At 59.3% G+C, this 27,420-nt stretch overlaps 1 protein-coding gene across 2 annotated transcripts in view; it reads left to right on the top strand.

Annotated features, from left to right (window-relative positions):
• Positions 1 to 780: 780 nt before the first annotated feature.
• The window catches only part of SMARCAD1 (SWI/SNF-related, matrix-associated actin-dependent regulator of chromatin, subfamily a, containing DEAD/H box 1), a 51,949-nt gene continuing 25,309 nt past the window's right edge, over positions 781 to 27,420 (top strand). Inside the window, exons 1-9 of one of the 2 annotated variants that reach the window (XM_055139595.1) lie at positions 781 to 860; positions 1,705 to 1,912; positions 13,501 to 13,678; positions 14,447 to 14,600; positions 17,038 to 17,104; positions 20,773 to 20,876; positions 22,072 to 22,173; positions 24,820 to 24,921; positions 26,267 to 26,348. In XM_055139595.1, the coding sequence (XP_054995570.1) occupies positions 1,729 to 1,912; positions 13,501 to 13,678; positions 14,447 to 14,600; positions 17,038 to 17,104; positions 20,773 to 20,876; positions 22,072 to 22,173; positions 24,820 to 24,921; positions 26,267 to 26,348 (973 nt within the window). In that variant the 5' untranslated portion in view covers positions 781 to 860; positions 1,705 to 1,728. The remainder of the gene's footprint in view (positions 861 to 1,704; positions 1,913 to 13,500; positions 13,679 to 14,446; positions 14,601 to 17,037; positions 17,105 to 20,772; positions 20,877 to 22,071; positions 22,174 to 24,819; positions 24,922 to 26,266; positions 26,349 to 27,420) is intronic. The other variant, XM_055139596.1, reaches the window with a different exon arrangement.

Consider the following 27,420-nt stretch of genomic DNA (forward strand, 5'->3'; position numbering starts at 1 on the left):
GGTCCCTGCCGGTGAGGTTTTGGGGTCCTTGCCGGTGAGGCCCGGGGATCCCTGCCAGTGAGGTTCGAGGGTCCCACCCAGTGAGGTTTGGGGGTCTCTGTGGTGAGGGGGGGTCCCTGCGGTAAGGCCCAGGGGTCCCTGCTGGTGAGGTTTGGGGGTCCCTGCGGTGAGGGGGGGTCCCTGCGGTGAGGGGGGGTCCCTGCGGTGAGGCCCGGGGGTCCCTGCGGTGAGATTCGAGGGTCCCTGCGGTGAGGCTGGGGGGTCCCTGCCCTGCCGGTGAGGCTGGGGGGTCCCTGCCGGTGAGGTTTGGGGGTCCCTGCGGTGAGGGGGGGTCACTGCGGTGAGGCCCGGGGGTCCCTGCGGTGAGGTTCGAGGGTCCCTGCGGTGAGGCCCGGGGGTCCCCGCCGGCCCTGCCCCGTCCGCGCGCGGACAAAGCCCGCCCGTCCCCCGGCCGCGCCGGCCGCTGGACACTGAGCCTGGCCGCTGCCCGGCCCCCTGCCCGGCCCCCTGCCCGCCAACCCCTGCCCGCCGCCCCCTGCCCGGCCCTGACCCCTGCCGGGCCCGCCCCGCGCACACTGTCCGACAGCGCCCGCGAGGCGGGAGAACAAAGGCGGCGGGAGAACAAAGGCGGCGGCGCGCGCGCCCGCGGGACCCGCCATGATGGCGGCGCGCGCTCGCGCCGAGCTTCCGCCCCGACTCGGCCGGGCGCGCGGCCGGTCTCCCCGGCAACCGCACGCGCCGGGCCGTTCTGCGCGCGCGCCGCCTGCGTCATCACTGCGCGCGGCGCTGCGCGCGGCTCGGCGCGTCCCTGCCCGGCCGCCGTCGCGCTCCCGGCTGCCGCGGGCCTCGTCGGCCGCGAGGTGAGTCGGGCTCGGCCGCGCGGGGGTCCCGCCGCCCCCCCGCCCCGCCGCGCCCGCCCCCCCGCCGCGCCTTTGTGTCCCGCGCCCGGGCCCGCGCGGGGCGTGGGTGCTTGCTCGCGGGTGCGTGTGCAGGCGCGTCCGAGGGTGCACACGGGTGTGTGTGCGTGTCCGCGTGTGCGTGTGGGGGTGTGTACAGGTGTGTGTGCGTGTCCGCGTGGGGGTGTGTACAGGTGTGTCATGCGCGTGTGTGTCCGTGTGTGTATGGATGTGTGTACATGTATGTGTGTGCGTGTATGTACATGTATGTGTGTACGTGTATGTGTGTACATGTGTGCTTGCGTGTGTGCGTGTGCCTGGGTGCATGCGTGTGCCTGCGTACAGGTATGTGTGTGCAGCTGTGCACGCAGGTTTGTGCGTGCAGGTGTGCTGCATGTGCCTGCGTGCAGGTGTGTGTACAGGTATGTGTATAGGTGTGTGCGTGTGCCTCTGTGCAGGTGTGCATGCCAGTATGTTTGCGTGCAGGTGCCTGAATGTGTGTGCTTGCAGATGTGTGTGTGTGCCTTCGTGTGCCTGTGCAGGTGTGCGTGCAGGTGCGTGTGCGGGTGTGTGCCTACATGTATGTGCGTGCAGGTGTGTGTGCATGTGCCTGTGTGCAGGTGCGCGTGCAGGTGCGTGTGCAGGTGTGCGTGCAGGTGCATGTGCTTGTGTGCAGGTGTGCGTGCAGGTGCGTGTGCAGGTGTGCGTGCAGGTGTGCGTGCAGGTGCGTATGCATGTGTGTGCCTGCAGGTGTGTGCCCGCTTGTGCCCGCGGCTCCCTGCAGGTAAGCTGCTAACGCCCGCCTCAGCCCACAGGTGCCCCGTCTGCCAGCATGAGCCTCTTCAACCTCGACCGCTTCCGCTTCGAGAAACGGAATAAGCTCGAGGGTGCCCCCGAGGCCGCCCCCCTGGCCGCCCCGCCGGGCCCCTCGTCGCCCATTTCCCTCAGTGCCGAGGAGGAGAACGAGGAGGGGAGCCGGCCCGGGACCCCCGACTCCGACGTCACTGAGAAAACAGGTGAGTGAGAGGCTGCCCCGTCCCTCCCCTCCCGCACGGCCGGGGACCCCCACGCTGCGCGCTGCACCCTGGCACGCCCGGCAGAGCGGGTGCCTGGGGCAGCCCGGGGAAGGGGCTGCAGAGCACCCGCGTCGCCGCCCACCTCCTGCCAACGCGTCGGGGCAGCCGAGGTTCCCTCGAGCATCAGCCTCGCCTTCTGGGCGCCCAGACTGCAGGTGGGGGGCGGGGGGGGTCGTCGTGACCCAGAGTGAGCCTGTCTCTGAGGCTTGGCGTGCTCAGAGCTCCCCTGCCCTGCCCAGGCCCCTGGGGGGCGGGGTGTTCGGGGGCTGGTTGCATGCACAGCAGGAGCCTCGGACCCCGTCTGTGTCTCTGTGCGTCTTTGCAGTGGTTCACAGGGTGTATCTGAGCCCTCCTGGGTCACACCCCGTGGCCCTGGGCACCGGGCTCAAGTGGCACCAGCCGGAGCCTCCACATGCCGTGCACGGTGCACGCGCCTTCCTTGGTGAGCATCTCCCTGCCCCGGGAGCTGAGCTCCCAGAGGGGTAGGCGGCTGCGAGTGCTTCAGTAGGTGGACCCTGAGCTGAAATCCAGGGCTTCTAATTTTGAATGTAAACTTTGCTCTTTTTTCCTCCCGCCCTCGCCCTGTCTTTCCTTTTGGCTGTTCCGGTTTGCAATACGGATACAGAAAAGGTTATCATGTATCTCCCCTTACCTGCCCTCAGCTCTCAGGTTCTGTGCAACAACCTTGCAATCTGTTACTGTCTCACTGGTCCCTTCTCTGTCCTAACTGCCCTTCGCCCAGGACACCCTTGTGGCAGGCATCCAGCCACCGGCGAGTGTTCCTGGCCCCTGTTTTCCCTGGCCTTGGGTATGAGTTTCATACAATATGTATTTTTTACAGCCCACAAGTGAGCGCGGTCATTCTGTATCTGCCCTCTCCTGACTCATTCCGCTCATGATACCCTCCAGGTCGATCCGTTTATAAGCAAACTTCATGGCTTCATCTCTCCTAACAGCTGCATAGTATTCCATTGTGTAGATGTACCACAGTTTCTTTATCCACTCATCTGTTCTCGGGCGGCACTCAGGTTGTTCCAGATTCTGGCTATTGTGAACAGTGCTGCAGTGAACACAGAAGTGCAGATGGCGTTTGTTGTTTTTGATTTGCATCTCCCTCATGGTGAGTGCAGTAAAACACTTCCTCATGTGCCTTTTGGCCATTAGAATTTCTCCTTTGAGGAAGTTTCTATTCATTTCCTCTCCCTATTTCTTGATGAGGTTGAATTTATTTTTTCTTGTAAAGTTCTACCAGTGTCTTATATAACTTTGATATTAACCCTTTATCAGGTGGGTTTGGGTGAGTATTTCCCATTCTGTGGGCTGACTTTGTGCCTTCCACACCATTTCCTTTGAAGTGCGGAAGCTTCTTAGTTTCGCGTAGTCCTATTTGTTTATCTCTGCTTCCGCCTGTTTGGTCAGTGGTGTTTCATCTTTGAAGGTGCCTTTAGCTTCAGTATCATGGAGGGTTTTGCCAAGGTTTCTTCCATGCACGTGTGGGCTCAGGTCTGGTGTTCAGATCTCTAATTCATTTTGCCCTGAGGTCAGTGCCTGGCTTTAGACAGAGGTGTGAGTTCGCTAGTTGGCAGGCAGCTGCCCCGTTTTCCCAGCACTGCTTGTCGAAGAGGCTTTCCTTGTTCCACTTCAGATTTCTGGTTCCTTTATCAAGATCAAACTCTCATAGATTTGAGGGCTTGTGCCAGGATACTCAACTTTATTCCATCGGGCTGCAGGTCTGTCTCTAGCCCAGTACCATGCTGTTTTAATTCCTGCTGCTTTGTAGTACAGTTTCAAGTTGGGGAAGGTGATGCCCCCATCTTCTTTTTCTCAAGGATTGCTTTGACTATTGGTGGGGTTTATTATTCCATATGAATTTCAGGATTGTTTGGTCTGTCTTTCTTTGAAAAATGTCATGGGTATCCTGATAGGGGCCACACTGGACCTGTGTTGTGCTTTGGGGAGTATTGCCGTTTTGACAGTGTTCATTCTCCCAGTCCACGGGACGTGTCTTCATTTCCTTGTCTCCTCTTATCTCTTGGAGTAGCGTTTTGTAGTTTGTAGTTTTTTCTGTACAGTCCTCTACCTGATTAGTTAAGGTGATTCCAAAGTACTTCGTTTTGTTTTTTTTTTGTTTCACTTTTTTCTCTTTCATTATTTGCAGATAAGAAAGCCAGGGATTGTCTCTAGGAGTTTATTGGTGGCGGCTCTATGAGTATAGTATACTTACTCGTACCATACTCTTTAACTGTAGCATCATGCCGCCTGCAAACAATGAGAGCTTGATTTCTTCCTTTCCTATTTGGATGCCCTTGATACGTTTTTCTTGCCTAACTGCCACGGCAAGTACTTCCAGCACTGTACTGAATAGGAGTGGCAGAAGTGGGCAGCCTTGCCTTGTTCCCTCTCTTAGGGGAGGCTCTCAGCTTTTCCCCATTGCGGATGATGCTGGCCGTGGGCCTTGGTCGATGGCTCTGACTGCACTGAGGAGCAGCCCCTCAGCTCCCATTTTGTTGAGAGTTTTTATCATGAATGGGCGCTGGATCTGGTCAAATGCTTTCTCTGCATCTATTGATATTTTCACATGGTTTTTCTTTTTTCTTTTATTGATGTGGTGTATTATGTTCGCTGACTTGCGAATGTTCAACCATCCTTGCATGCTGGGATGACTCCTATTTGATCTTGGTGTATAATCTTTTTGATGAGTTGTTAGATTCTGTTTGCTGTATTTTTTTCTTTATCTTTTTGGGTCACACCCGGCGATGCACAGGGGTTACTCCTGGCTCTGCACTCAGGAATTACCCCTGGCCGTGCTCAGGGGACCATATGGGATGCTGGGATTTGAACCCGGGTCGGCCACGTGCAAGGCAAACGCCCTCCCCGCTGTTCTATCTCTCCAGCCCCCCCCTTTTTTCAGAGAACCAGCTCTTGGTTTCATTGATCCTTTGGATTATATTTTGGGATTCCAGCTCATGAATTTCTGCTCTAAGTTTTATTATTTCCTTCCTCCTGCCTGGTTTGGGCTCCTTTTGTTGGTCATGTTCTAAGATCTTAAGCTTCGAAGTCAAGTTGTTTATGCGGGCCCTTTGTTCCTTCCTGATGAATGCTTGCAGACCTGTAAATTTTCCCCTTGACTCTGCTTTCGATGTGCCCTGAGGGTTGTGGTAGCTCCTGTCCTCATCTCATTTGTTTCCAGGAATCTTGATTTCCTCTTTTTCTTTCTTTTTTTTTTTTTGTTTGTTTGTTTGGGTCACACCCAGCGATGCACAGAGGTTACTCCTGGCTCTGCATTAAGGAATTAACTCCTGGCTGTGCTCAGGGGATCTTATGGGATGCGGGGTGGGAGGGGGTGGGGGGGAATTGAACCCGGGGTCGGCCACATGCAAGGCAAACGCCCTACCCGCTATGCTATCACTTCAGCTCCTTAGTAACATTTTTTTTTTAAACTTTATTTTTATTTATTTATTTTTTTTTGCTTTTTGGGTCACACCTGGCGATGCACAGTGGTTACTCCTGGCTCTGCACTCAGGAATTACCCCTGGCCGTGCTCAGGGGACCATATGGGATGCTGGGATTTGAACCCGGGTCGGCCGCGTGCAAGGCAAACGCCCTCCCCGCTGTTCTATCTCTCCAGCCCCCCCCTTTTTTTTTTTTAAACTTTATTTTTCCTTAGTAACATTTTTAAATGCAAAAGTTTCACACACACACACACACACACACAAAAACAAATAGAACAGCGATAGCACAGCAGGGAAGGCGTTTGCCTTGCACTCGGCCAACCTGGGTTCGATTTCCAGCATCCCATATGGTCCTCTGAGCACTGCCAGGAGTGATTCCTGAGTGCAGAGCCAGGAGTAACCCCTGTGCATCGCTGGGTGTGACCCAAAAAGAAAAGAAAAAAAGTTTCACAAGCAGATTTTGTGTTTTTGTCTTCCGCTCCGACACGGGGCTCAGGCTGCTTCTGGCTCGTGCCCCCGGGATCCGTGGCCGCGGCGTGTGTGGCTCTGGGTGTCCGAGCCCAGATGCGGTGGTTACAGCCGCGTTGAGGCAGGTGCCTAGCAGCCGTGTACAAGCGGATTTTAAAGTAGCCGCTTGGGGCCAGGGAAACGGTACAGTGGGTCGGGCTGCTGCCCTCGCAGGGCCCGGGTGTGGGAAAGGAACCCAGCGGTGGTTGTGTCTCCCCGTCTCCTGGCTGCTGCCCTCGCGGTCGGCCTTTCCGCGCTGGCAGAGGCCCCGCCAGCTCCCCTGGAGAAGCCCCGTGGGGCTGCGTGGGAAGTCGGGGAAAGTGGGATGTGCCCGAATGATTTGGGTCGAGTTAGTGATTACTCAGATATTCAAATTCTTGGAGTTTTAAATCTGTCCGGATTCCTGGGGCCACTGAAATGTCTTGCCTGCAATGCCGGTATCAAAACCACAGCCTTCCCGTGCCAGCCCGTGCGCTCATGTATGTACAGAAACACGTATGCCAGGCCTGTGTGCTTATGTGTGTGCAGAGCCACATATGCCAGGCACGTGTGCTCATATATGTGCAGAGCCACGTACACCAGGCCCATGCGTTCATGTTTGTGCAGAGCCACGTATGCCAGGCCCGTGCGTTCATGTATGTACAAAGCCACATGCACCAGGCCCGTGTGCTCATGTATGTACAGAGCCACCTATGCCAGACATGTGTACTTCGGTGTGTGGGCAGTGTCACGTGTGCTAGAATGGCGCTTTTCTGCCTGTCCACAGTCATACACGCCATGCCATGTGTGGGAGAGTCACGTGTTAGCCATGCGCCCTCACGCGTGTGTGGTCAGCGTGGAGATGCTGGGATCGGACGTTGGACTTTGGTTTCTCAGAAGTGTCTTACTTATTTGTTAGGATCTGGGACAAGCCGTAAAGCTTGAGAGTCATGATTGAAAGTTGAATTGTTTGTTTTTGGGCGTTGGGCCGCTCCCGGCAGTGCTCAGGGCTGCCTCCTGGCTCAGTGCTCAGGAATCGCTCCCGCCGTGGCCGGGGGCGACGTCTGGGTCGCCGGGGGTGGAGCCCGGGTCTGCCGCGTGCAGGGCACAGGCCGGCCTGTTCTTCTGTCACTCCAGTGCCTTAAAAATAGAGTTTTAAAAAGACTAAATTAATGCCCTAGAATTCAATGGAATGTTGTGGTTTTAAAAAATTGTGTTGATGTGAAGTCAATTTTGAACCAGGTTTTCTTTTTGTGTTTAGTTTTGCGGCCACACGTGACTTGTGATCGGGTCACTGTGAGCACTGCACTCGGAGTCACTCCTGGAGGTGCTCAGGGGGCCGAATGGGAGGAGGGGGTTGAACCTGGTGGGGCCCTTGAGAGGCAGCTGCCCTGCCCACTCCTATTGCTCTGGCCCCATAACCTCGATATTTTGCTTGAAAATTTATTTCTTTTTCCCTTTTTGGGTCACACCCAGTGATGCACAGGGGTTACTCCTGGCTCTGCACTCAGGAATCACTCCTGGCGGTGCTCAGGGGACCATATGCGATGCTAGGTATCGAACCCGGGTCGGCCACGTGCAAGGCAGACGCCCTCCTTGCTGTGCCATTGCTCCAGCCCCGAAAATTTACTTTTTAAAAAATAGTTTTGTCGTGTTAGTGATGTCTTGTCGGGCTAGTGGCTCCGTGGTGAGGCACAGCAGGCTCACACGCTTTCCTCCCGGGAGTCTGCGGTGGCCTCTCTGTGACCAGCAGCACAGGGCACGGTCCGTAGCATCCGCCTCTGGGGCAGGCTTGCTGGTGGGACAGTGACAGTAACACAGTATTCTGGACACCTGTATAAAAATGTGTTTTGTGTGTGTCCCACGGGCTGTGCGTGGGCAGCCGGAGCTTTGGACCAAGCCCGCCCTGGTCCCTGCTCAGCCCGGAGCTGCTGGCGCCGTCCCTGCGGCCGGGTGGGGGGGGGTGAGGAGGGGCCCTGGGCGGCTGCCCGGGACAGCAGGGGGAGGATCACAGCTCACCGCCCAAGAGCCGTGTGCGTTTCATTCGCACGCAGCTGACGTGTGAAGTGTCCTCTGTCATAAGGAAATTCTGTTAGGAAAATCTCCTTTCTTGGGCCGGATGCTCGACTTTGCCCAACGTTAGAAACACAGATTTTCCCGTTCATCACTTTAAATCTTTCCCCCTTTCAGCCGAAATCTTCGCATTTCCTCTTGGGTGATGTGTGAGAAATGACTTTAGTCTTCGCTCAGTTTATTCTTTATTATGGCTTCACCAGAGTTTAGAATTCCTGTTCATCTAGACCTGTATTGTATATTTGTATATGTAATAGCATAAAATTGTAAAATATTTATTTTCCTAGGTCACCCGTTCTGTTGGCACTTTCGTACCCATCTCTTATGATCTTTATGTTTCTTTGGTAAGGGTCGTGACTTCCTAACTCGGAGTCCTCTCTCTGGGGGAGTGTAGCTGAATGTTTCCATTTTATTCCTTTTTCAGAGAGAATCCGCTCTGGCTTCCTGGTCTTTCCTGTCGGCTGTTCATTCTCTGTTTCTGTTCTTTGTTGTTTTTCTCTTTGTACTAAGGCTGAACTTCTGTTGTTGTTTTCCTGTGGTGTTGAGTTTCACATTTGAGATTTGCCTTTCTGGTTCTGTTTTTGTTTGGGGGCGGCACCTGGCGGGGTGGGGGCTTCCTCCTGGCTCTTGGCTTAGGGATCGCTCTGGGGTCCCGGGATTGACTGGGTCAGCTGCGTGCTGTTCCCCCCCCCCATGTCTCTTTTCTTGTATTTTCATCTGTCACTCAGTCTCTGTGAACTGTTTTGGGTTGGGGAGGTAATTCCGGGGTTGTCGTGCGTCTCTTACACACAGGCTGTTCCACCAGGGTACCACATGGTCCCTAAACCCCCGCCCACCAGGAGTCAGCCCTGAGCACAGAGCCCAGAGTGAGCCCTGAGCACAGAGTCGGGAGTGAGTCCCGAGCACAGAGTCTGGAGTGAGCCCTGAGCACAGAGTCGGGAGTGAGCCCCGAGCACAGAGTCGGGAGTGAGCCCTGAGCAGAGTCGGGAGTGAGCCCTGAGCACAAGAGCCGGGAGTCAGCCCCGAGCACTGACCTGGGAGTCAGCCCCAGGCAGAGTCAGGAGTGAGCCCCAAGCACAGAGCAGGGAGTCAGCCCCGAGCACAGAGCCAAGGGTCAGTCCTGAGCACAGAGCCGGGAGTAAGCCCTGAGCACCGCAGGTTGTGGTGTGAGAGGAGACGGAAGTGTCCGGTGTCCGGGGTTCTGTTCCCGCTGGGGGTGAGGACTCTCGGCCGTGCCGCGCTGCCCGTCTGCGTCGAGCCCCTGCTTGTCTCTGAGTCGTGGGCAGACGCGGGAGGGTCTCCCACTAGGCCTGGGCAGCGTGGGCTCGACCCCGGCCTCTGGCTGCTCTCGGGGCCGGGCCCGGCAGACCCGCGTCTCCGCGCTGAGCCCCTGGGGCTGGGCTGGGCTTTCCCCACGGTGGCCTGAGCACAGTGGAGTGGACGGGACGGGAGGGCCCTGAGGTCGGGGCCTGCTCAGGCTGTCTCGAGAGCGTGGCCCCGCCCCGCGCGCCTCCCAGGGTGAGAGTGGGGCAGCGGTGGGGGCAGCGGCCGGGGCAGGGCCCGGGCGTCCCGGGGGAGGTGCCTGGCCTGCTGCTCCTGGGGCGCTCGTGCCGGGGGTCTCCGTGCTCCCTGGGCCTCTGGCCCTGCTCTGGCTAGAGCCGAGCCCCCCCAGCACTGCCCGCCCCCCCCCCCGTGCTCAGGAGCACTCTGAGCTGAGCCTGGGGGTGGCCGGCCGTGCGTCCAGCCCGGCTCTGCCCGTGTCCACCACGCGCCCCTCCTTTGCCGCCCCTCGTCTGCAGAGTGTTCCTGCCAGGGTACTTGAACCCCTGCAGGTTTCGGCTTTCCAGAAATTCCCTCAGCTCCGACAGCTGCCTTGCTGGCTGCAGCGTCTCCGTCCCAGAGGCTCGTGTTTCCTTCGGTTTTTGTGGTTGGCTCCCACCCGGCAGGGCCCAGGGTCACTCCTGGCTCTGCACGCAGGAGTCACTCCTGGCGGTGCTCGGGGGACCCTATGGCTGCCATATCGAACCCAGGCCGGCCGCGTGCACGCCCTCCCGCTGTGCTGTTGCTCCGGCCCCAGCACAGGCTTTTTGGAGCTGGGGCCGCGGGTGTGTTTCAGCCTCTGCGTGTTCCGTGCCACTGGCCTGTGACCTGCAGAAGGTCCTGCTGAAGCACCGCTCGGCAGCTGGTGGGGCTGGGTGTTGGAGAACAAGTTGGTTTCCCTCCTTCCTTCCTCCCTCCCTTCCCTCTTTCCCTCCTTCCTTCTTCCTTCCTTCCTTCCTTCCTCCTTCCTTCCTTCCCTCTTCCTTCCTCCCTCCCTTCCCTCCTTCCTTCCTTCCTTCCTTCCTTCCTTCCTTCCTTCCTTCCTTCCTTCCTTCCTTCCTTCCTTCCTTCCTTCCTCCTTCCTCCCTCCCTTCCCTCCTTCCTTCCTTCCTTCCTTCCTTCCTTCCTTCCTTCCTTCCTTCCTTCCTTCCTTCCCTCCTCCTTCCTTCCTTCCTTCCTTCCTTCCTTCCTTCCTTCCTTCCTTCCTTCCTTCCTTCCCTCCCTCCCTCCTTCCCTCCCTCCCTCCTTCCTTCCTTCCTTCCTTCCTTCCTTCCTTCCTTCCTTCCTTCCTTCCCTCCTTCTTCCTTCCTCCCTCCCTCCCTCCCTCCCTCCCTCCCTTTCTCCCTTCCCTCTTCCTTCCTTCCTTCTCTCCTTCCTTCCTTCCTTCCTTCCTTCCTTCCTTCCTTCCTTCCTTCCTTCCTTCCTTCGTTCCTCCCTCCCTTCCCTCCTTCCTCCCTCCCTTCCCTCCTTCCTTCCTTCCTTCCTTCCTTCCTTCCTTCCTTCCTTCCTTCCTTCCTTCCTTCCCTCCTCCTTCCTTCCTTCCCTCCTTCCTTCCTCCCTCCTTCCTTCCTCCCTCCCTTCCTCCCTCCCTTCCTCCCTCCCTTCCTTCCTCCCTCCCTTCCTTCCTTCCCTCCCTCCTCTCTTCCTCCCTCCCCCCTCCTTCCTTCCTTCCTTCCTTCCTTCCTTCCTTCCTTCCTTCCTTCCTTCCTTCCTTCTTCCTCCCTTCCTTCCTTCCTTCCTTCCTTCCTTCCTTCCTTCCTTCCTTCCTTCCTTCCTTCCTTCCTCCCTCCCTCCCTTCCTCCCTTCCTTTCTCCCTTCCCTCCCTCCTTCCTTCCTTCTTCCTCCCTCCCTTCCTTCCTTCCTTCCTTCCTTCCTTCCTTCCTTCCTTCCTTCCTCCCTCCCTCCCTTCCTCCCTTCCTTTCTCCCTTCCCTCCCTCCTTCCTTCCTTCCTCCCTCCCTCCTTCCTTCCTTCCTTCCTTCCTTCCTTCCTTCCTTCCTTCCTTCCTTCCTCCCTCCCTCCCTCCCTCCCTCCCTTCCTCCCTCCCTCCCTCCCTCTCTCCCTTCCTCCCTCCCTCCCTCCCTCCCTTCCTTCCTTCCTTCCTTCCTTCCTTCCTTCCTTCCTTCCTTCCTTCCTTCCTTCCTTCCTTTCTTCCTCCCTCCCTTCCTCCCGTCCTCCCCTCCTCCCTCCCTCCCTCCGTCCCTCCTTCCCTCCCTTCCTTCCCTCCTTTCTAAGATTTTCCCTTTGTCTTTAAAATCTCAGTTATCATGTGGAACTCTTGGGGTTTCTCTTATTTTCTCAAAGTTTCTTTTTTTACCATTTCTTATTGGATCGCACTAAGACAGTCTCAGGGCTGCTCGTGGTGGTCTCAGCCGTGGTGTCCCTCCCTCACCTTCCCTCCCGCCACCCCGCCGCCCTGATTCCTTTTGTAACAACATTTTCCTTTCACGGTCTGCCTTTTGGCCACGTCTGGCGGACTCGGGCCTCCCCTCTGCTGTGGGACCGTGTGCTCGGCCCTGCCCCCCGAGGCCTGGCCCTGCACAGGGCCCTGGCGCCGGGCCTCGGGCTTGTGGTTGCTCTGCCCTGGGCCGCTGACGCCGGGCTGTGCCCGGGGCCGTCACGGGGCCTTGGCGGGGGTGCCCGGAGGGAGCGGGGCTGGCACCAGCCTCAGAGCCGGGCGCCTGGCTCTGTGCTCAGGCCCACTCCTGGCGCGGGCCCTGACCACCACCTGGGGCTTGAACCCGGGCCGGCCGTGTGCAGGCAAGTGCCTGCCCCGCTGTGCCCGGCTGAGGCCCCCAAGGGGCCAACGTCTTTATCTGAACGTGAGCTTCAGACACGGGGAGTTTCTGCTCGGGGCTCAGGGACTGCTCGTGTGTGTGTGTGTGTGTGTGTGTGTGTGTGTGTGTGTGTGTGTGTGTGCGTGCGTGTGTGTGTGTGTGTGTGTGTGTGCGTGCGTGCGCTCGAGCGCTCAGGGACTATTCTGAGTCTGAGGCCTGTGTGTGTGTGTGTTTGAGGGGTCACACTGGAAGGGGAGTTTCTGCTCAGGGCTCAGGGACTGCTCGTGTGTGTGTGTGTGTGTGTGCGCGCGCTCGCCCGCGCGCGCACATGTGTGTGCGCGTGCGTGTGTGTGTTTGAGGGGTCACACCGGCGATGCTCGGGGCTGACTCCTGGCTCTGCACTCAGCAGTCACTCCTGCGGTGTTTGGGGGCCACGCGGCCATGCAGGATGCCGGGGCTGGAGCCTGAGCGGCTGTAACGCCCCCCCCCCCCCCCCCGACTCCCGTCCTGTCTCCCAGGGCCGGGTCCTCGACTGGGGACTTGGCCTGTGTGCGGGGCCGTACTCGACCCGCACAGGCTCTTCTTGTGCCTGGGGCCCGAGTCTGAGCCCTGCGCTGAGGCCTTTTCCGGGAGGGCATGCGTGTCTCAGCTCACGTAAACTGGCCGTGACCCCAGCACCCCGCGCGAGGCCGTGCTGACGGTGCTGGGGCGGCCGCGGTCATTGACGCGCAGCGTCTGACTCGGGTCTGGTGCCCGCAAGTACCAGCCTCTTCCGCCAGAGCTGGCCGGGGCTCGGGCTCGGGCTCGGGATCAAGCCTTGGGGGCCCCAGTCTCCGTTTCTGCGGGACAACTGGGGGTCTAACATGGTTGGTTTCCACTGTCTGGGGCCCATGTGTGGGGGAGGGTTGTGCCTGCGGGACCGGTGCCCTGCCCACTGTGCTGCCTCGGCCCTGTGACGGGCGTGGGAAGGACGGGAGAGGGAGTTAGTGAAATACAGACTGTCGCGCCCACGGGCTGTCACTGGTCAGGGACTGTGGCCCCCCAGCACAGCCTGTTTAATTGCTTACTTTCCTGTCCCCCCCTACCCCCCAGGGTGCTTGGGCCGCACCCACCCTGTTGCTCAGGGGTCACTCTAATGGGTGCTGGGGGCAGGGTGGGCGCGGGGCCACAGCTGGCCAGCACTGTGACTCTGGGCCAGTGCGGCCGGTGAGGGGGCCAGGCCCTCCGGCCCTCGCCTGCCCCAGGCCCTCTGCCCTCCTGCCCCCGGCCCAGGGCCTCCGCCCTCCTCCCCCAACCGTCTAGGACTTTTCCGCTTTAGAAAGGATACAGTGAATGAAGAGATTTTTAGTTCCAGGTTATGAATTTCATAATAATTATTTTCAGTCACAGTCAACATTTCCCTTTTTTTTGGTCCTCCTGCAGAAGATTCGAGTGTTCCGGAAACTCCCGAGAATGAGCGGAAAGCCAGCGTCTCCTACTTCAGGAGCCAGAAGGGAATCCAGTACATCGACCTGTCCTCTGACACGGAGGAGGCCGCGTCCCCAAACTGCTCCAGCGCCCTGCAGGAGAAGGCGCCCGGCAGAGACACCGTGATCATCGTGTAAGCCCGGGGGTCTCGCTGGCTGTCTGGGGGCTGGAGAAGAGTTAGTCGGAAGATCTTGTTTTTTCCCGTCTCTTGGGTTTTGTTCTTTTGCTTCCCCCTGGGCTGCGGCGCTCGGCTGTGCCTTGGCTGGCCGTGGGTTCGGTGGGTGTGCAGCGGGGTGGATTCTCCGTCTCAGTTTGCTCTTACCCTGCCCGGCTGTGCTGCTGCTCTGTGCTATGTGCTCAGGGCTCAGGGACCGCTCCCGGTGGTTCTCGGGGAGCCCCGGGGGTGCCGGCTGGAACCGGGCTGTCTGATGGCCGGGCAAGTGTTCCGCCCTCTGCACGGCGGCCGCAGAAGCCGCCTTTCAGACCCAGCAGTGCTGGCGGGAGTGTGACTGGCCGGGGACTGAGGGACTCTGGAGGGCGCCCGAGAGTAGCGGCCCAGGGGGCGAGCCCCGCCGAGACGCCTGCTGGCTGCCCGCGCTCGGCACCACCCTGGACCCGTAGCCCGCAGGCTAGCCGCGGGGTTCAGCGTCCCAGCACCCGCAGGGACCAGCGGGTAGCTCCAGAGGCGCACACGCCCCCGCCTGGTCCCCGTCAGCCGGCGTACGGAGACCCCCGGGGCCTGCCGTCCTCCTGGGTTCCGCTCATCGCTATCACGTGTGCCCTCGGTGGGCGGACGCGCCAGCTTCGGGGCGGGAGGAGCAGCAGGCCAGGCGCTCTTACACTCGCACCGCGGGGACACCAGCCACTCACTAAAGGGCCGTTTCCCCCTCGATGTTCTTAGCTCGGAACCGTCAGAGGATGAGGGGTCCCCGGGGCCCCCGGCCGTGGCAGGAGGCAGCGAGGGTGACATCTCAGAGCTGGACGACATCAAGGACGCGAAGCTGCAGACCCTGAAGGAGCTCTTCCCGCAGAGGAGCGACGCCGACCTGCTCAAGGTGAGGCGCCCGCCCCGCGTCCCCGTGGGCAGCAGAGGGTCGAGGGGCTTGTTCTAGTGACTCGCACTTCACTTGTGCCACTTGTCATCCCGTGGCTCACCGGTTTGCCCGCGCGGGCGCCAGTAGCGTCTCCACCCGTCCGTGTCGCGGGCCAGTGTGCAGACGCCCTTGGGCTACACTGCACACGGGCACCGGCATGGCGGCAGAGTGACCCTGGGGGTCCCACGGGAGGGGCAGATCTCGGCTCTGAGTTAGTTGGGCTCAGGGGCCAGTGTCTCGTGTTAGTACAGGGAAATGAGGTCGGCCCACAGAACGGGGAGTTGGGGCCGGTGATGCCGGGGGAGGGGCAGAGTGTTTGCCCCGCGCGCGGGTGACGTGGGGCCGCCCAGCCCTCCAGGAGGGACCCCCGAGTGCAGAACCCGGGGTAGGCGCTGAGCACTGCCGGGTGTCGCCCAAAAGCCAAAACAGAACAGCAGCCCTCAGCCTTGGGTGATTCAGCATGTCTAGAGCACTTGAAAAATGAGTTTCAAGTTGTGTCATGTTGAGAGATTTAAAGGAGACATTTAAAAATTACAGACTTTCAGGCCATGTAGGACAAGTCCTCCCAAATGTGGAATATTATTTAGTACTAGACTTGGTGGGCTGGAGTGATAGCACAGCGGGGAGGGCGTTTGCCTTGCAGCAGCTGACCCGGGTTCGATTCCTCCATCCCTCTCGGAGAGCCCGGCAGGCTACCAGGAGTATCCCACCTGCTCAGCAGAGCCTGGCATGCTCCCCGTGGTGTATTCGATATGCCAAAAACAGTAACAACAAGTCTCACAGTGGAGACGTTACTGGTGCCCACTCGAGCAAATCGATGAGCAATGGGACGACAGTGCTACCACTAGACTTGGTGAGACTGTACTTCGGTGATTTTATTTTCCGGGCCACACCTGGTGGTGCCCGGGGGCCACACGGGAGCCGGGGATTGAGCCGGGTTGGCTGCAGGCAGATGCCCTCCCCGCTGTTGGGCTACAGCCCCGTCGTCAGTCGGAAACGAAGAGGCTTCGGGGTGACTGAGGACCCTGGGCTGAGGAACCCGGTACGGAGAAAGCGCTTGTATGCAGGAAGCCGTGTAATCCCGAAGCCTTTCCCTTACAGAGAATCTGTTCATTAGTGCCTTCGCCTGTGTGGTGCAGGGGTCGAACCCCAGGCCCCATAGGTGAGAGGCCTGGGTGTGTCCGAGAGTCACGTCTCTGGCCCAGGTATCTGTGTGAAACAAGTAACTTACTGGGAATGTGGAAAATCCAGGGGAAAAATACTCAGTCAAGTGCACAGTATAGGAGACTAGAGCCATAGCACAGCGGGGAGGGCGTTTGCCTTGCACGCCGCCGACCCGGGTTCAATTCCCAGCATCCCATATGGTCCCCCGAGCACCGTCTGGAGTGATTCCTGAGTGCAGAGTCAGGAGTGACCCCTGAGCATCACCGGGTGTGATCCAAGAAGCAAAAAACACATAAAAGTAAGATAAATAAAATAAGGTACGCCGTATATTCCGTTTCCTGTCACCGAGTGTTAACAGAAACAGTACCCTGGGGCTGTTCTTAGGGGCCCGTCTGTGGCCCCAAGGCGTCCCCCAGCCACAGCAGCAGGAGGTGTCCACGAGCTAAAAATGATGATTTTATAACCACATTTGATAAAATGCTATCTGTCCTGGGTTTTGTTTTCGTCTTTTTTATTTTTTAAGGGGTGGGTGGGTCACACCCAGCAGTGCTCAGGGCTCACTCCTGGCTCTGCACTCAGGAATCACTCCTGGCGGTGCTCGGGGGACCCTCTGGGATGCCGGGGATGGGACCCGGGTCATCTGCGTGCTGGGCAGACGCCCTCCCACGGTACTGCGGCTCCGTCTCCCAGTCTTATTTTTGTGTTAGTTCTGTTTTCCTGAGTCCACCGTCGGAAGGCTGAGGAATACTGATGTGTGAGTGTTAATTGTGCAATCCAAGTAATCCAGAAGTGGAGTGAGAATCAAGAGCCCTCTGTCCCCTCTGAACAGCAGGTTTGAAAACAAAAGGACTGTTGAATCCTGGCTTACTTTTTAATAAATAAAAATGAACAATATGGACGTGAGTCTCCCCGTCCTCTCACACACGTACTAGGTGTGTCCACAGAACGTTCTGGTAGCCAAAATAACATAAGCAGTGAATCCGTATTAGACAGGACTTAATTCCGCTTTAGAGGTGGGTCAGACTCCCTGTCAGCGGGGGCGTACGTGAGTTTGGACTGTTCCGGTGAGTCAGATTTTCTGAGAAATGGTAAGATAAGCTGACGGATAGGAGTGAAACATCACGCCTGTTTTCCCATCCTGCACGTGTTTCATACAGTCCATTATTTTGTTGGCTTTGTGAAAAATGCTTTTGATGTCGTGTCAAACAATCTCCTTCTCTTCCGACTCCGCCAGCTGATTGAGTCCACGAGCACCATGGACGGAGCCATCGCCGCCGCCTTGCTGATGTTCGGGGACGCAGGTAGGCCGGCCCGGAGCTTCCACTGCCTTCGGGGCCTTTCCCGGGGTACGCGGGAGCAGGCGCCTGACGCGTGTAGCCGAGGTCGGGCTGCCGGCGGCCAGGGTCAGGGCTTTCCTCTCCCCATCGGAGGGAGAAACAGTTTCCTTGGCGATTCTGCTCCTTGACCGCAGATGGTCTCAGGAAGCGTTTCTTCCCGCGGGGGCTCTGGCCCTGCCCGCCGGCGCTGGGTCCTCCTGATTGCTGGTCCCGGCTGCGGACAGGAGCTGGTTGGTCCATAAGGCCTGTGGGAATTTCTCGTGTTCCCTCCTTTGGACCATGTCAGACGGGTTCTGCCGACCGCATTCCCCCACAGGGAGGGCGTCCTAGGAGCTGGCAGGACCACCAGGACCGCCGTTGGCCACAGTGCCGAGCCTGTCAGGGTTAGCAGTGGTTTGTCCTTTCTCCTCCTGCAGGGAGCTTAGGTTCGTTGAGTTACTCCCCCCACAGTGCTCCCAGGGCACGCCTAATTCCATCAGGCACTCCCAGTCTGTGTTTATCTCTGACCTCTCTGTGCTCTGCTTCCCCTGTCTGCTCATCACTCAAGTCCCCAAATCAGACCCCGTGACTTGTCAAGGCAGATCTTCGAGGGCTCTGGACTTTGCGTGTGGAGGTGGATACTGCTCTTCTCCCTCCCTCATGCCCCGTGCGCAGTTTACCTTAGGGCAATGTCCCCTCTGTGTGGGTGCAGGAAGGCAGTTCGCGCTGTGCTTTTGTAACTCGGGAGCTGATTGGCTCCGAACAGGAGTCACTGCTGGGCGTCTGTCATACTTACGCCTCAGGCGCCCTCACCCCTAACACCCCACAGGGAGGTGTCGCCGGGGGACTTGGATGGACCCAGCCCTGAGCTACCCCGGCACCGGAGAGGCCGGCTGGGCGCAGGGAGGAGTGTAGGGAGTTAAGAGCACGGCCGTGGGCAAGCTGACAGGACCCCAGAAGAAGCAACTGAGTAAGGACCTGTGGGGGCGAGGGAAGACCAGTCTCCCCGCAGCCCTGCCCGGGGGTCCTCCAGACCCCTGGGCCACAGGAGCCCGTCCCGCCCGGCTTGGGGCTCTCGGGCGTTGCTCCCCCCCTCCAGGCCGAGTTGGTTAGTCTCCCCAGAAGGTCGTGTCCTGCACGTAGGCACCGTGACTCTCACGCGTGGGGCTTTGCGACTGTCTTCGCACACTAAGAACAAGCAGAACCGTGTTTCCCAAGCTGTTGCTCTGGTGCTTTATCCTGTGTTGATACTAAAGTGACCTAAAGGCCATTAAGAGCCATTAAAGTCAGGGTTTGAGAGCCAGGGTGTTCCCGTCGCCCGCTCGCGCCTTAGCGTCTGTGGTGCGAGACCGCCTGTGACCTGGGGAGGTTTCGCACCGTGTCCGCAGCAGGATCAGGGAAGCGTTTGGGGTCGGAGAGACAGCCGCAGGCCGGCCCTCGTCTGCGCCGCCAGGAGCACTGCTTGGGGTGCCCGCCCCCCCACACCTGGGGCTGGGTCTGGAGAGAGGGTGCAGAGGGCCGGCTGGCTCCATCCCCGCCTGTCCCTGGTGCAGCGGCCCCTGAGCACTGCCGGGCTCGGGAGAGAGGCAAAGCGAGAAGCAAGAAAACGTCGGCACTGGAAAATCCAGTGCACCTTTGGCGCTCGCCTCCGGCCACGGTCACAGCTCGGCCCGTGCCCCAGAGAGCCTCTGTCCGCCAGAAACCTGTTTCTCCTCGCATGCGAGACACGGGAGAAAGGGGAGAAAGTAAAGGACTGACGGGATGCGGCAGGGGAGGGGAGGGGAGGGGCGTGAGAGCGGCAGCTGCAGGAGGGCCGCACCCCTGGGGCCGCCCCGAAGCCTGAGGCAGCTGATGCCGCCAGCCTTGCCTCAGGCGTGCGAGGGAGGCTGAGGTCTCCTGAGGGAGAAACAAGTTGTTTTGAGTATCTTTCCCGTGAGCCGCCTGTGTATCTCTGGCTCGTGTGTGCGTTTTCAAATTTGATGGTTTTAAAAAAAATTTTTACTGACAATTTACAGAACATCTGTTTGTTTATTTTATGTCAGGGATGCTGTACTTGTCCAACTTCTGTTTTCTGGAAGTAATGGGGTGCACCCCCAGCAAAACACAAGCATTTGTGAAATACGTAACGCACAGGTGCCCGCCTGCTAACTTGTTTCTTACAGATCCCCAAAGTTTTTAACTAACAACTACTAACGATTGGCTGCAGGCAGTCGAGCATGCTTTTATGTGCTCTTTGGTGTAGTTTTGCATTTTCTCCCCATTTGCATAGTTCTGCCTCGTGGCCGTTTACGCGTAAGGAGGTGGTGCAATGATATTAGTGAAGTAGATGCCGAAGCAGATATGTGAGATTAAGTTCCCCCTTATTGACAAAACAAGGTTCTTAAACAGTCTCGATGGCCAGATGACGTGGCTGGCGTCAGTCCCTGGGTCCGAGCTTTTTTCAGAGTCGACTGACAGTGTCTGCCCGGGCAGGACGGATTTGGGGTGATGAGGTGTGAGAGGGTCCCTCCGCACGCCCGGCCCAGCGTCAGACTGCAGAGAGAGGGTCCCCAGGGTGCTTTGGGGGCTCTGCCCGGGGCCGGGGGGCCTGACCTGGCTGACTGTGGCCATGGTGGGGAGCGCACGCGCACGGAGCACATAGGAAGAGCCGGCCCCATGGCTGCTGTGTGCTGAGAGTCTGAGCGTCATGGGCTGGGCTTGTCCGGGTTCCAGGCTCCTGACTCCCTGGCTGCAGCGGGGCCACACCCTGGCTGGGAGCGGCCACACGCACGAGGCTCCCGGCTCCCTCCCTCCCCGGGCTGTGTTGCATCGGGGAGTCTCTTGTACAGTTTTATTTCTGGTGGCGTCTGGTCAGGGCACTGATAGAACTGAGGTGTGAATTCCAGATCTCTGTGTTTTTGCGTTAGCCCAGCAGTGTCTCAGGAGTTTGCTCTTTGACAGTGAAAGCACTTAGGGAATAAATCTGGCGTGCCACCACCTCCCCCTCCTCCTCCTCCTCCTCCACCCGAGATGCTTAGGGCTGACTCCTGTGTGGGGGACCACGAGGGGGCCGAGGAGTCTCCTTGGGGCAGCCGCGTGCCCGCCCAGCACCTACCCTCTGTATGCGGGCGCCCCCGATAGCATCGCTCCTTAAGCTTCTGTAGCATTTTTCTTCAGCCTGGTGACGCGAAGTTCTGATTTCCTGCTTTTCTGCTTGTCGGCTAAGAGCTTTCCTCGCCCGAATGTGTTTACTTTGGGGTTTCTCGTTAGTGAAGTGAAAGGGATTCCTTGTTCAGATAAGAACGACTTACAAAGCCTTCTGCCCGTCCGTGCCCTGTAGACACGCCGCGGGCGTGGGTGACCCTGCTGGGCGCAAGTCCGCAGAGCACTGGTCGTGTCTCGGGAAGCCTCCCCTGGTCCTGCCCTTCGGGCCACCGCCGGCTTGGTGGCGTGTGCTTGCAGCACTGAGCAGCGATACGATTTATCAGAGCACTGTAGTGATTGAAGAGCTGAGAAGAGTCTTCGCCTTTGCTTGGGTGGATGGTCACCGAGCCTGCGTGATGTGTGGGCGGGGTGATGTCAGGGGCACTCTGCGGAGTCAGACCACCACGTAGTTAGCACGTCCTGACGGGGAACGGCCTTTGCCTTGACGTTTGCCCTCCTTCCTGCTCCAGAGGGCGGCGGGCCCAGGAAGCGGAAGTTATCTTCCTCTCCCGAGCGGTATGTGGAAGACGACTTCAGCGACGAGCAGTCCCTGAAGAAGAAGAAGCTGGACCATGTGAGTTACTCTCGTGGCAGAACCAGAACTGGCTGCTGAGGCCCAGGGAGACTGAGTCAGGGTCTCTGACGTGAGAGTGCCTGAGTGAGTGTCTGTGTGTCCAGCCACACCCGGTCAGACGTCTGCTTGTGTTTCAGTCCCGGCTTTCTGTGAGGTGGGGAGGACGAGGCGCCTCGTCCAGCACTGCCGGGCCCTGGCTCAGGGCTCAGGGCCATGCGGTGGCCGGTCAGCTCGGCCCGGCCGTGTGCCAGGAGGGTGCTTCACGCCCCGGCCCGTCTGCAGCCCATGTTTGTTCTTCCTTGGGATCACGTCTGTGCCATAGATCAGCTGTTTTGTATTTACCCGGGGCTGAGGGGGGCGGGGGGCGCCCCTGGCTCTGTGCTCGGGTCACTCCTGCCGTCCTCGGGACCGTGTGTGGTTCCAGGTCACACCCCGGCCACTGGCGTGAGACCAGCCCCGACTGTCTCTTCCCTGAACTTACCCACGATGCTCTGTGGGTCGAGAAGGGAAGCTCTGGGCAGACGTGCTGCCCGTGGCTGTGTCTCCCTCGCTGTGTGTGTGCGTGCGTGTGTGCAGGTGTGTGCGTGTGTGCGTGTGTCTGCGTGAATGTGTGAGTGCATGTGTGTGCGTGTGCATCCAGGTGTGTATGTGTGTGCGCGCGCATGTGTATGCGAGTGTGTGTGTGTATGTGTGTGCAGGTGTGTGCGTGTGTGCGTGTGTCTGCGTGAATGTGTGAGTGCATGTGTGCGCGTGTGCATCCAGGTGTGTGTGTGTGCGTGCGCATGTGTATGCGAGTGTGTGTGTGTGCAGGTGTGCCTGTGCATCCATGTGGATGTGTGTGTGCACGTGCGGGTGTGTGTCCGTGTGTGTGCACGTGTGGGTGTGCATGTGTGTCCGTGTGTGCGTGAGACGACACCGCCCCAGGGCACAGCAGCCCCGGGCCCCGACTCCCGCACACGGGCACGGCTCACGCCCACCCCACCCCGGCACACGCCCGTCACGTGCCCTGGGAAGGAGCACACGGGCCCAATAAGAGCAGGCACGCCCCCGGCTCCACGGCACGGGCTGGACGGGCTGACAGGACACGACACGCACCGAGAAGGGCAGAGCCGCAGCCCCGAGGGTGCCCGGGAGCACTGGGCGCTCGCCCGGCCGCCCGCCTGCCCCCAGTCTCTGTGACGTGTTTGTCTCCTAGGGCGGCGACTCCCCGGGGCCACACGCCGAGTGGCACCCGCAGCAGAACCACGTGGACCCCCAGCCGTGGACGCCGGACGCCCAGGACCCTGTGGGCGGAAAGGTCGGTCTCTGCTCCGACTCGGGTGCTCCGAGAGCTCCTCTCCTGGCCCCCGGTGGAGGAGGCGTGTCCGGGGCCGGACCGCGGGGCCCGCACAGGCCGGGAGGAACAGGGCCCCGGACACCTCGGGCCAGTCGGCTCCACGGGACCCGCTGCTGGGCCTGCCCGGGGCACAGCCGCAGCCCTCGGCCCCGCACCCGAGCGTGGCCCCAGGCAGACGTCACCGCACCCCCCACCCCCCGCGTCCTCACACCCACAGGGACCTGGAGCCCCGAGTTTCGTTCCCAGGAGACCTGAGAGGTCCCGTGACGTGCTGCCCCTGTGTCCTGCTCCCCTCTGGGCCGCTGGCCGCAGCCTGGCCTGCCCTCGGCCGCTCTCTGCCCACAGGGGGACGCGCGCCCAGAGCTCGCCCGGGACTGGTTCTGACAGGCCGAGTGTGGGGGTTCTTATTGGCCCGTTTCTCCTGACGATGAAACATCTCCTGCGCCGTGATCGCGGCGGCGGGGGTAGGGGGCAGCAAAGCGAGGAACAGCGTCTGTGGCTCCCGTGGGCCGGCCCAGGGCGCCTGGGGGCTCCCCGTCACGAGCACCAGGCCAGGCCTTTGTGTATCTCTGTTGGGGGCCACACCCGAGCTCCGTGCTCAGGGGTCGGGCCCTGGTGTCGCCCGCCAGGTAGCCCCTCGGGCCCCCTTGGGCGCCCCCTGCCCTAGCCCCACCCCGCCCGAGCCCGGCCCCTTCTTAGGTCTGGGGGGAGCCAGGCCGTCGCTGCCCTGCCCCGCGGGGCCGGTGAGGGCTGCCTGACGGGCCAGGAAGCTGAGGGCCAGAGCCGGGACCCACGGTCTGTCCCTGCGCCCCCCTCCACGGTCTGTCTCTGCGCCCCACCCCCAGACATCCGGCCCCTCCGCCGTCGTCGGGCAGGCCTGTCTCTAGGCCTGTTTGGCGCTTTCTGCCGAGTGCCAGAGACCGAGCGGCACAGCAGGGGGAGGGGCTGAGTGTGGGCTGGAAGGAGCTGACCGAGAGCCTGCTGGGCAGTGCTGGACATGGGACGGGCCGTCCCCGCCGCTGGGGGCCAGCACAGACAGCCGGACACTCAGGGCAGGGAGAGTGTCCAGTGTCCGGAATTGGCCCGGGCGGGAGAAAGGCAGCACCGTCCCCTCAGGTGTGAGGCCTGACCGGCAGGAAGAGCTTTTGGTTTTGTTCTTGTTGTTTTGCTTTTTGGGTCCCACCCGACCATGCTCAGGGGTCCCTCCTGGCTCTGCACTCAGGAATCACTCCTGGCGGTGCTCGGGGGGCCCTGTGGGATGCTGGGAATCGAGCCCAGGTGGGCCGCGTGCAAGGCAGACGCCCTCCCCGCTGTGCATTGCTCTGGTCCTGGTTTAATTCAGTCTTTCAGTTGTTCGTGGTCTCCGCTCCAGTTCTTGAGGTGCTCACTGTTACAAAGTGATGCACGACTTAGTTCAGACTCAGTCGCCCGTGTGTCTACCCGTGTCCCAAGCACTCCCACCCCTGCGTGAGAGGTGTCCACTCCGGTCTAGTCCTTTCTGTGCGGGAGAGTGAAAGAGTGAAACAGCGTGTGGCCGCTGTAAGATAACGGAAGTAGAACAGAAGGAAATCTCGTTTGTTCAACGCTTAGTAGTGGTTTCGGTTTTGTTTGGGTTTGGGCTTTGCTTCTGGGCGGCTCTGGGCTCAGCCATCACCGGGCTCCCGGGCCCGTGGGTGCTGGGGTCAAACCCGAGTCCCTCCAGCACTCTCCAGCCCACGTCACAGTTTTGAGCAATTAGATGCTTCTTGATGGATTGGAGTGCAAGGTCTTTCCTCTCTGTGCATCCAGAGAATTATTTGCTTAAATGTGGAATTTTCCAGGTGGCAGAAGTGGCAGCGAAGATTACACCAGCAGCCGTTGTTATTCGCAGATTTGTTTCTACTTTGTTTCTGTTACATAGTTTCCTTTACCATCCTGTCACCTTTATGTCCTGCTAAGCCAGTTAATATCCAGGCCATCCTCCTGGTCAGAATTGACACGAGGGAACTCCTGTCTCAGTACTTGAAATCCACAGTATTTTAAATTCTGAGCATGGATGACAAATTGGGGGGGTGTACATGTACATACGTATAAATTTATATACAGATATATATACAGATTGTCACTGGCTTGGAAGGACTTCAGTACACCTCAGATTCTATTGAAGTCATTTGAGGAACATTCTAGCACTTTAGGAGGCTCCTTTGTTGTGAGCACTGTGTGAGAACAAGTGAGTTGCTAATATCCATCAAAATCTTTCATTAATCTTAAATCAGAGCTTTTTGTTTGAGAAAAAAATGTTTTCTTAAAGGTAGGTTTATCCATGAAAGTGGTTAGGATTCTTTTTTTTTTTTTTTTTGGGTCACACCCAGCGATGCACAGGGGTTACTCCTGGCTCTGCACTCAGGAATTACCCCTGACGGTGCTCAGGGGACCATATGGGATGCTGGGAATCGAACCCAGGTTGGCCGAGTGCAAGGCAGACGCCCTCCCCACTGTGCTATTGCCCCAGCCCCCGAAAGTGGTTAGGATTCTTTTGGTGGAGTACTATAACGTTCCCGTCGAGTAAGAATTGAAGTACCGTTTCTCCCAAACCGCCTCTGTCGGTGACGCGTCCCCTCTTGCCAGGAGGAGGAGTCCAGCGGGGCTGCGGAGCCGAGCGGCAGCTGGGAGGAGCAGGAAAGTATCGTACTGAAACTGCAGAAGGAATTTCCCAATTTCGACAAGCAGGTGAGTGGTCGGGCACGCAGGGGTGACCGGTGACAGCCGTGCTTACCGCATACAGACGGGCGTGAGTCAGGCTCCTGCAGATAAACACTCCTCTTGGTCAGTGTCCACCGTGTTCCGTGCTGCTTGTTTCTGCATCGTTAGTTGACAGCATGGTTCACCGTGTTTAACTTTGCGCCGCTCACAGCTCTGCAGCCTAGTTGGAGCAAATAGGAGCAATCATTCCTGTGGAAAGCGCTCAGAAAGGGGAATCACCTAGAAAGCGCTTGCACCGCAGCTCGACTACGAAGGCCTTTTTCCATATTCTCAGCCTCTACATCTCGCAAGAATTTTCAAGTGTCATATTGCATTTCAGTGTCGTGATTTCCCTCTGCTCGCCGGAGTTAAGGGGGCTTAGAGGGGGCGCGGGCGCCCAAGCCCCGAGAGCTGTTCCATCACGCAGCTGCACACAGAAGCAGCTGCTCATCCAACCCGCATGCCCTTGGCTGAGCACACAAGAAGCTGCTTATCCAACCCGCGTGCACTTGGCTGAGCACAGTCGGGAATGTGCGTTCAGAGGTGGCACGCCTTTCCAGCTCTGACGCGCAGACTCCTGCTCTCACAGCTGTTTTCACACAGATCGAAGGCACATGCTTTCAAAGGGCCATTTGGTTGTGTCCTGATGCATCTTGAAATCTTTTTTCTTTTGGGGTCACACCCGGCGATGCACAGGGGTTACTCCTGGCTCTGCACTCAGGAACTACTCCTGGCGGTGCTCAGGGGACCATATGGAATGGTGGGGATCGAACCCTGGTTGGCCGCGTGCAAGGCAGACGCCCTCCCCGCTGTGCTATCGCTCCAGCTCGCATCTTGAAATTTTGTTTGAATCTAGTGGGTATGTCTTTGATCCTCTCATACCCAGAATTCTCCACCGGGAGAGTAGACACAAGAAGCCGGGCCCTTCACTTTTGAAAACACACGTAGAGCGACAGTGGCGAAAGCACGTGGGAGACTCTGGGAGGGCTGAGACTCCGGAGGGCTGCTCGCGCTGTGGTTGCTGCTGCCCCTCCCCCTGCTCCCCTGGGTGTGACCCTTCACCAGGGGCGTGTGCGGCAGCCCAGAGCAGCCCCCGCCTCAGTCTCCGCCATCCCCGGGTCTCTTGGTGGGCGCAGACGCTTCGGGAGCTGTCGGGGCCGGGGGGAGCCCGGGGGTCCAGCACGAGCCTCCCACACTGATGTCCTGAGACAAGACCAGAGACTGAAATCCCGAAACACGAATCCTGTCGTTCACACGCTCGCTTCTGAAAAGAATGCGCCAGTTTCCTTCCGTGGCTGCCCCAGACTCTAACAGGCGCACGCCTTCCTCCTAGGAGCTGAGGGACGTGCTCAGGGAGCATGAGTGGATGTACACCGAAGCCTTGGAGTCCCTGAAAGTGTTCGCAGAAGACCAAGGTAACGCCCCGCGTGGGTGACCGGAGGGTGCCGGGCGGCCCCTTGCGGGGCAGTGGGAGCCAGCACTGGCGGTCAGGGTGGCCGGAACAGTGACAGAACCGTTCCTAAGGGACCGTCCCTGACGCTCTGCCTGCTCCCGGCAGTGTTCAGTGAGGAGATGAGCACTGGGTTTGCTCGCCCAAGGGTTTGATGGTCCAGATTATTCTTGGGAGTCGAGTTTCCTGCCCGTGAAAGAAGTGTTTTTGCCAGAGTCTCAGGGAGGCTCTGGGCCGTCGGCCTCGGAATGGCTGTGGCGCGACGCCTTCTCCCCCCGGCCGGGGTCCTGACGCGCTGAGAGACCCGGGGTCTGGGCGGGGGCAGGAGGCTCCGTTCAGGTCGGGGCCTGGCAGGGGCTGTGGGCAGCAGCCTCGCGGGTCGGGAGCATCTGCCGGCGAGCGCAGGGCCGGCCCAGCCTCCGCGACACTGTGCCAGACCCAAGCACCGCACTGTGACGAGGGGCTTTGTTTTGACTTTGGAGGATGCTTCGGAGAGACGCCCCCTGCGAGCGGCCGCCACAGCTCTGCTGGGGAACGAAACCGCTGGTGTCGCGGCGCTGGCTGATGTGGTTCAGGATGGGCGGGGCCGAGGTGAAGGCTTTTGGAAACAGCCTTACAGACTTTGCTTGTGTGTTTTCTCTTTGTTTCTCGTTCTCGTCTGCTTGTATTTTTGTCTGCACGCCCAGCACAGGCAGGAGTGCCTGAGGCCTACCGTGGGGACGTGGGCGTGGGCTTCCCGTGGTGCCGGGAGCGGTCTGGGGCAGGGTGGCCGGCGTGGGGGAGTCTGGTCAGCAGCGGTCACTGACCGCCAGCTCAGAAGGCCATGGAGGGAGGTGCAGACACGCAGCGGGTGTGCATGTAAAACGCAACACCGGGGGTCAGTTCGGGGTGAGGGTTGGACCTGATGCTGGGGAGGTGGTTGCTCTGGGCGTGTGGGCACCTTTCCCGCGTGGCTCGGGCCTTTGCGAGGAGGAGAATTCTGGCAAACACATTATCTCATCTTACTGTGCGACTTCTCCTTCTACTGCAATATTCTC

This window comes from Sorex araneus, chromosome 5 (assembly GCF_027595985.1).
Source record: "Sorex araneus isolate mSorAra2 chromosome 5, mSorAra2.pri, whole genome shotgun sequence".
Taxonomy (NCBI): domain Eukaryota; kingdom Metazoa; phylum Chordata; class Mammalia; order Eulipotyphla; family Soricidae; genus Sorex; species Sorex araneus.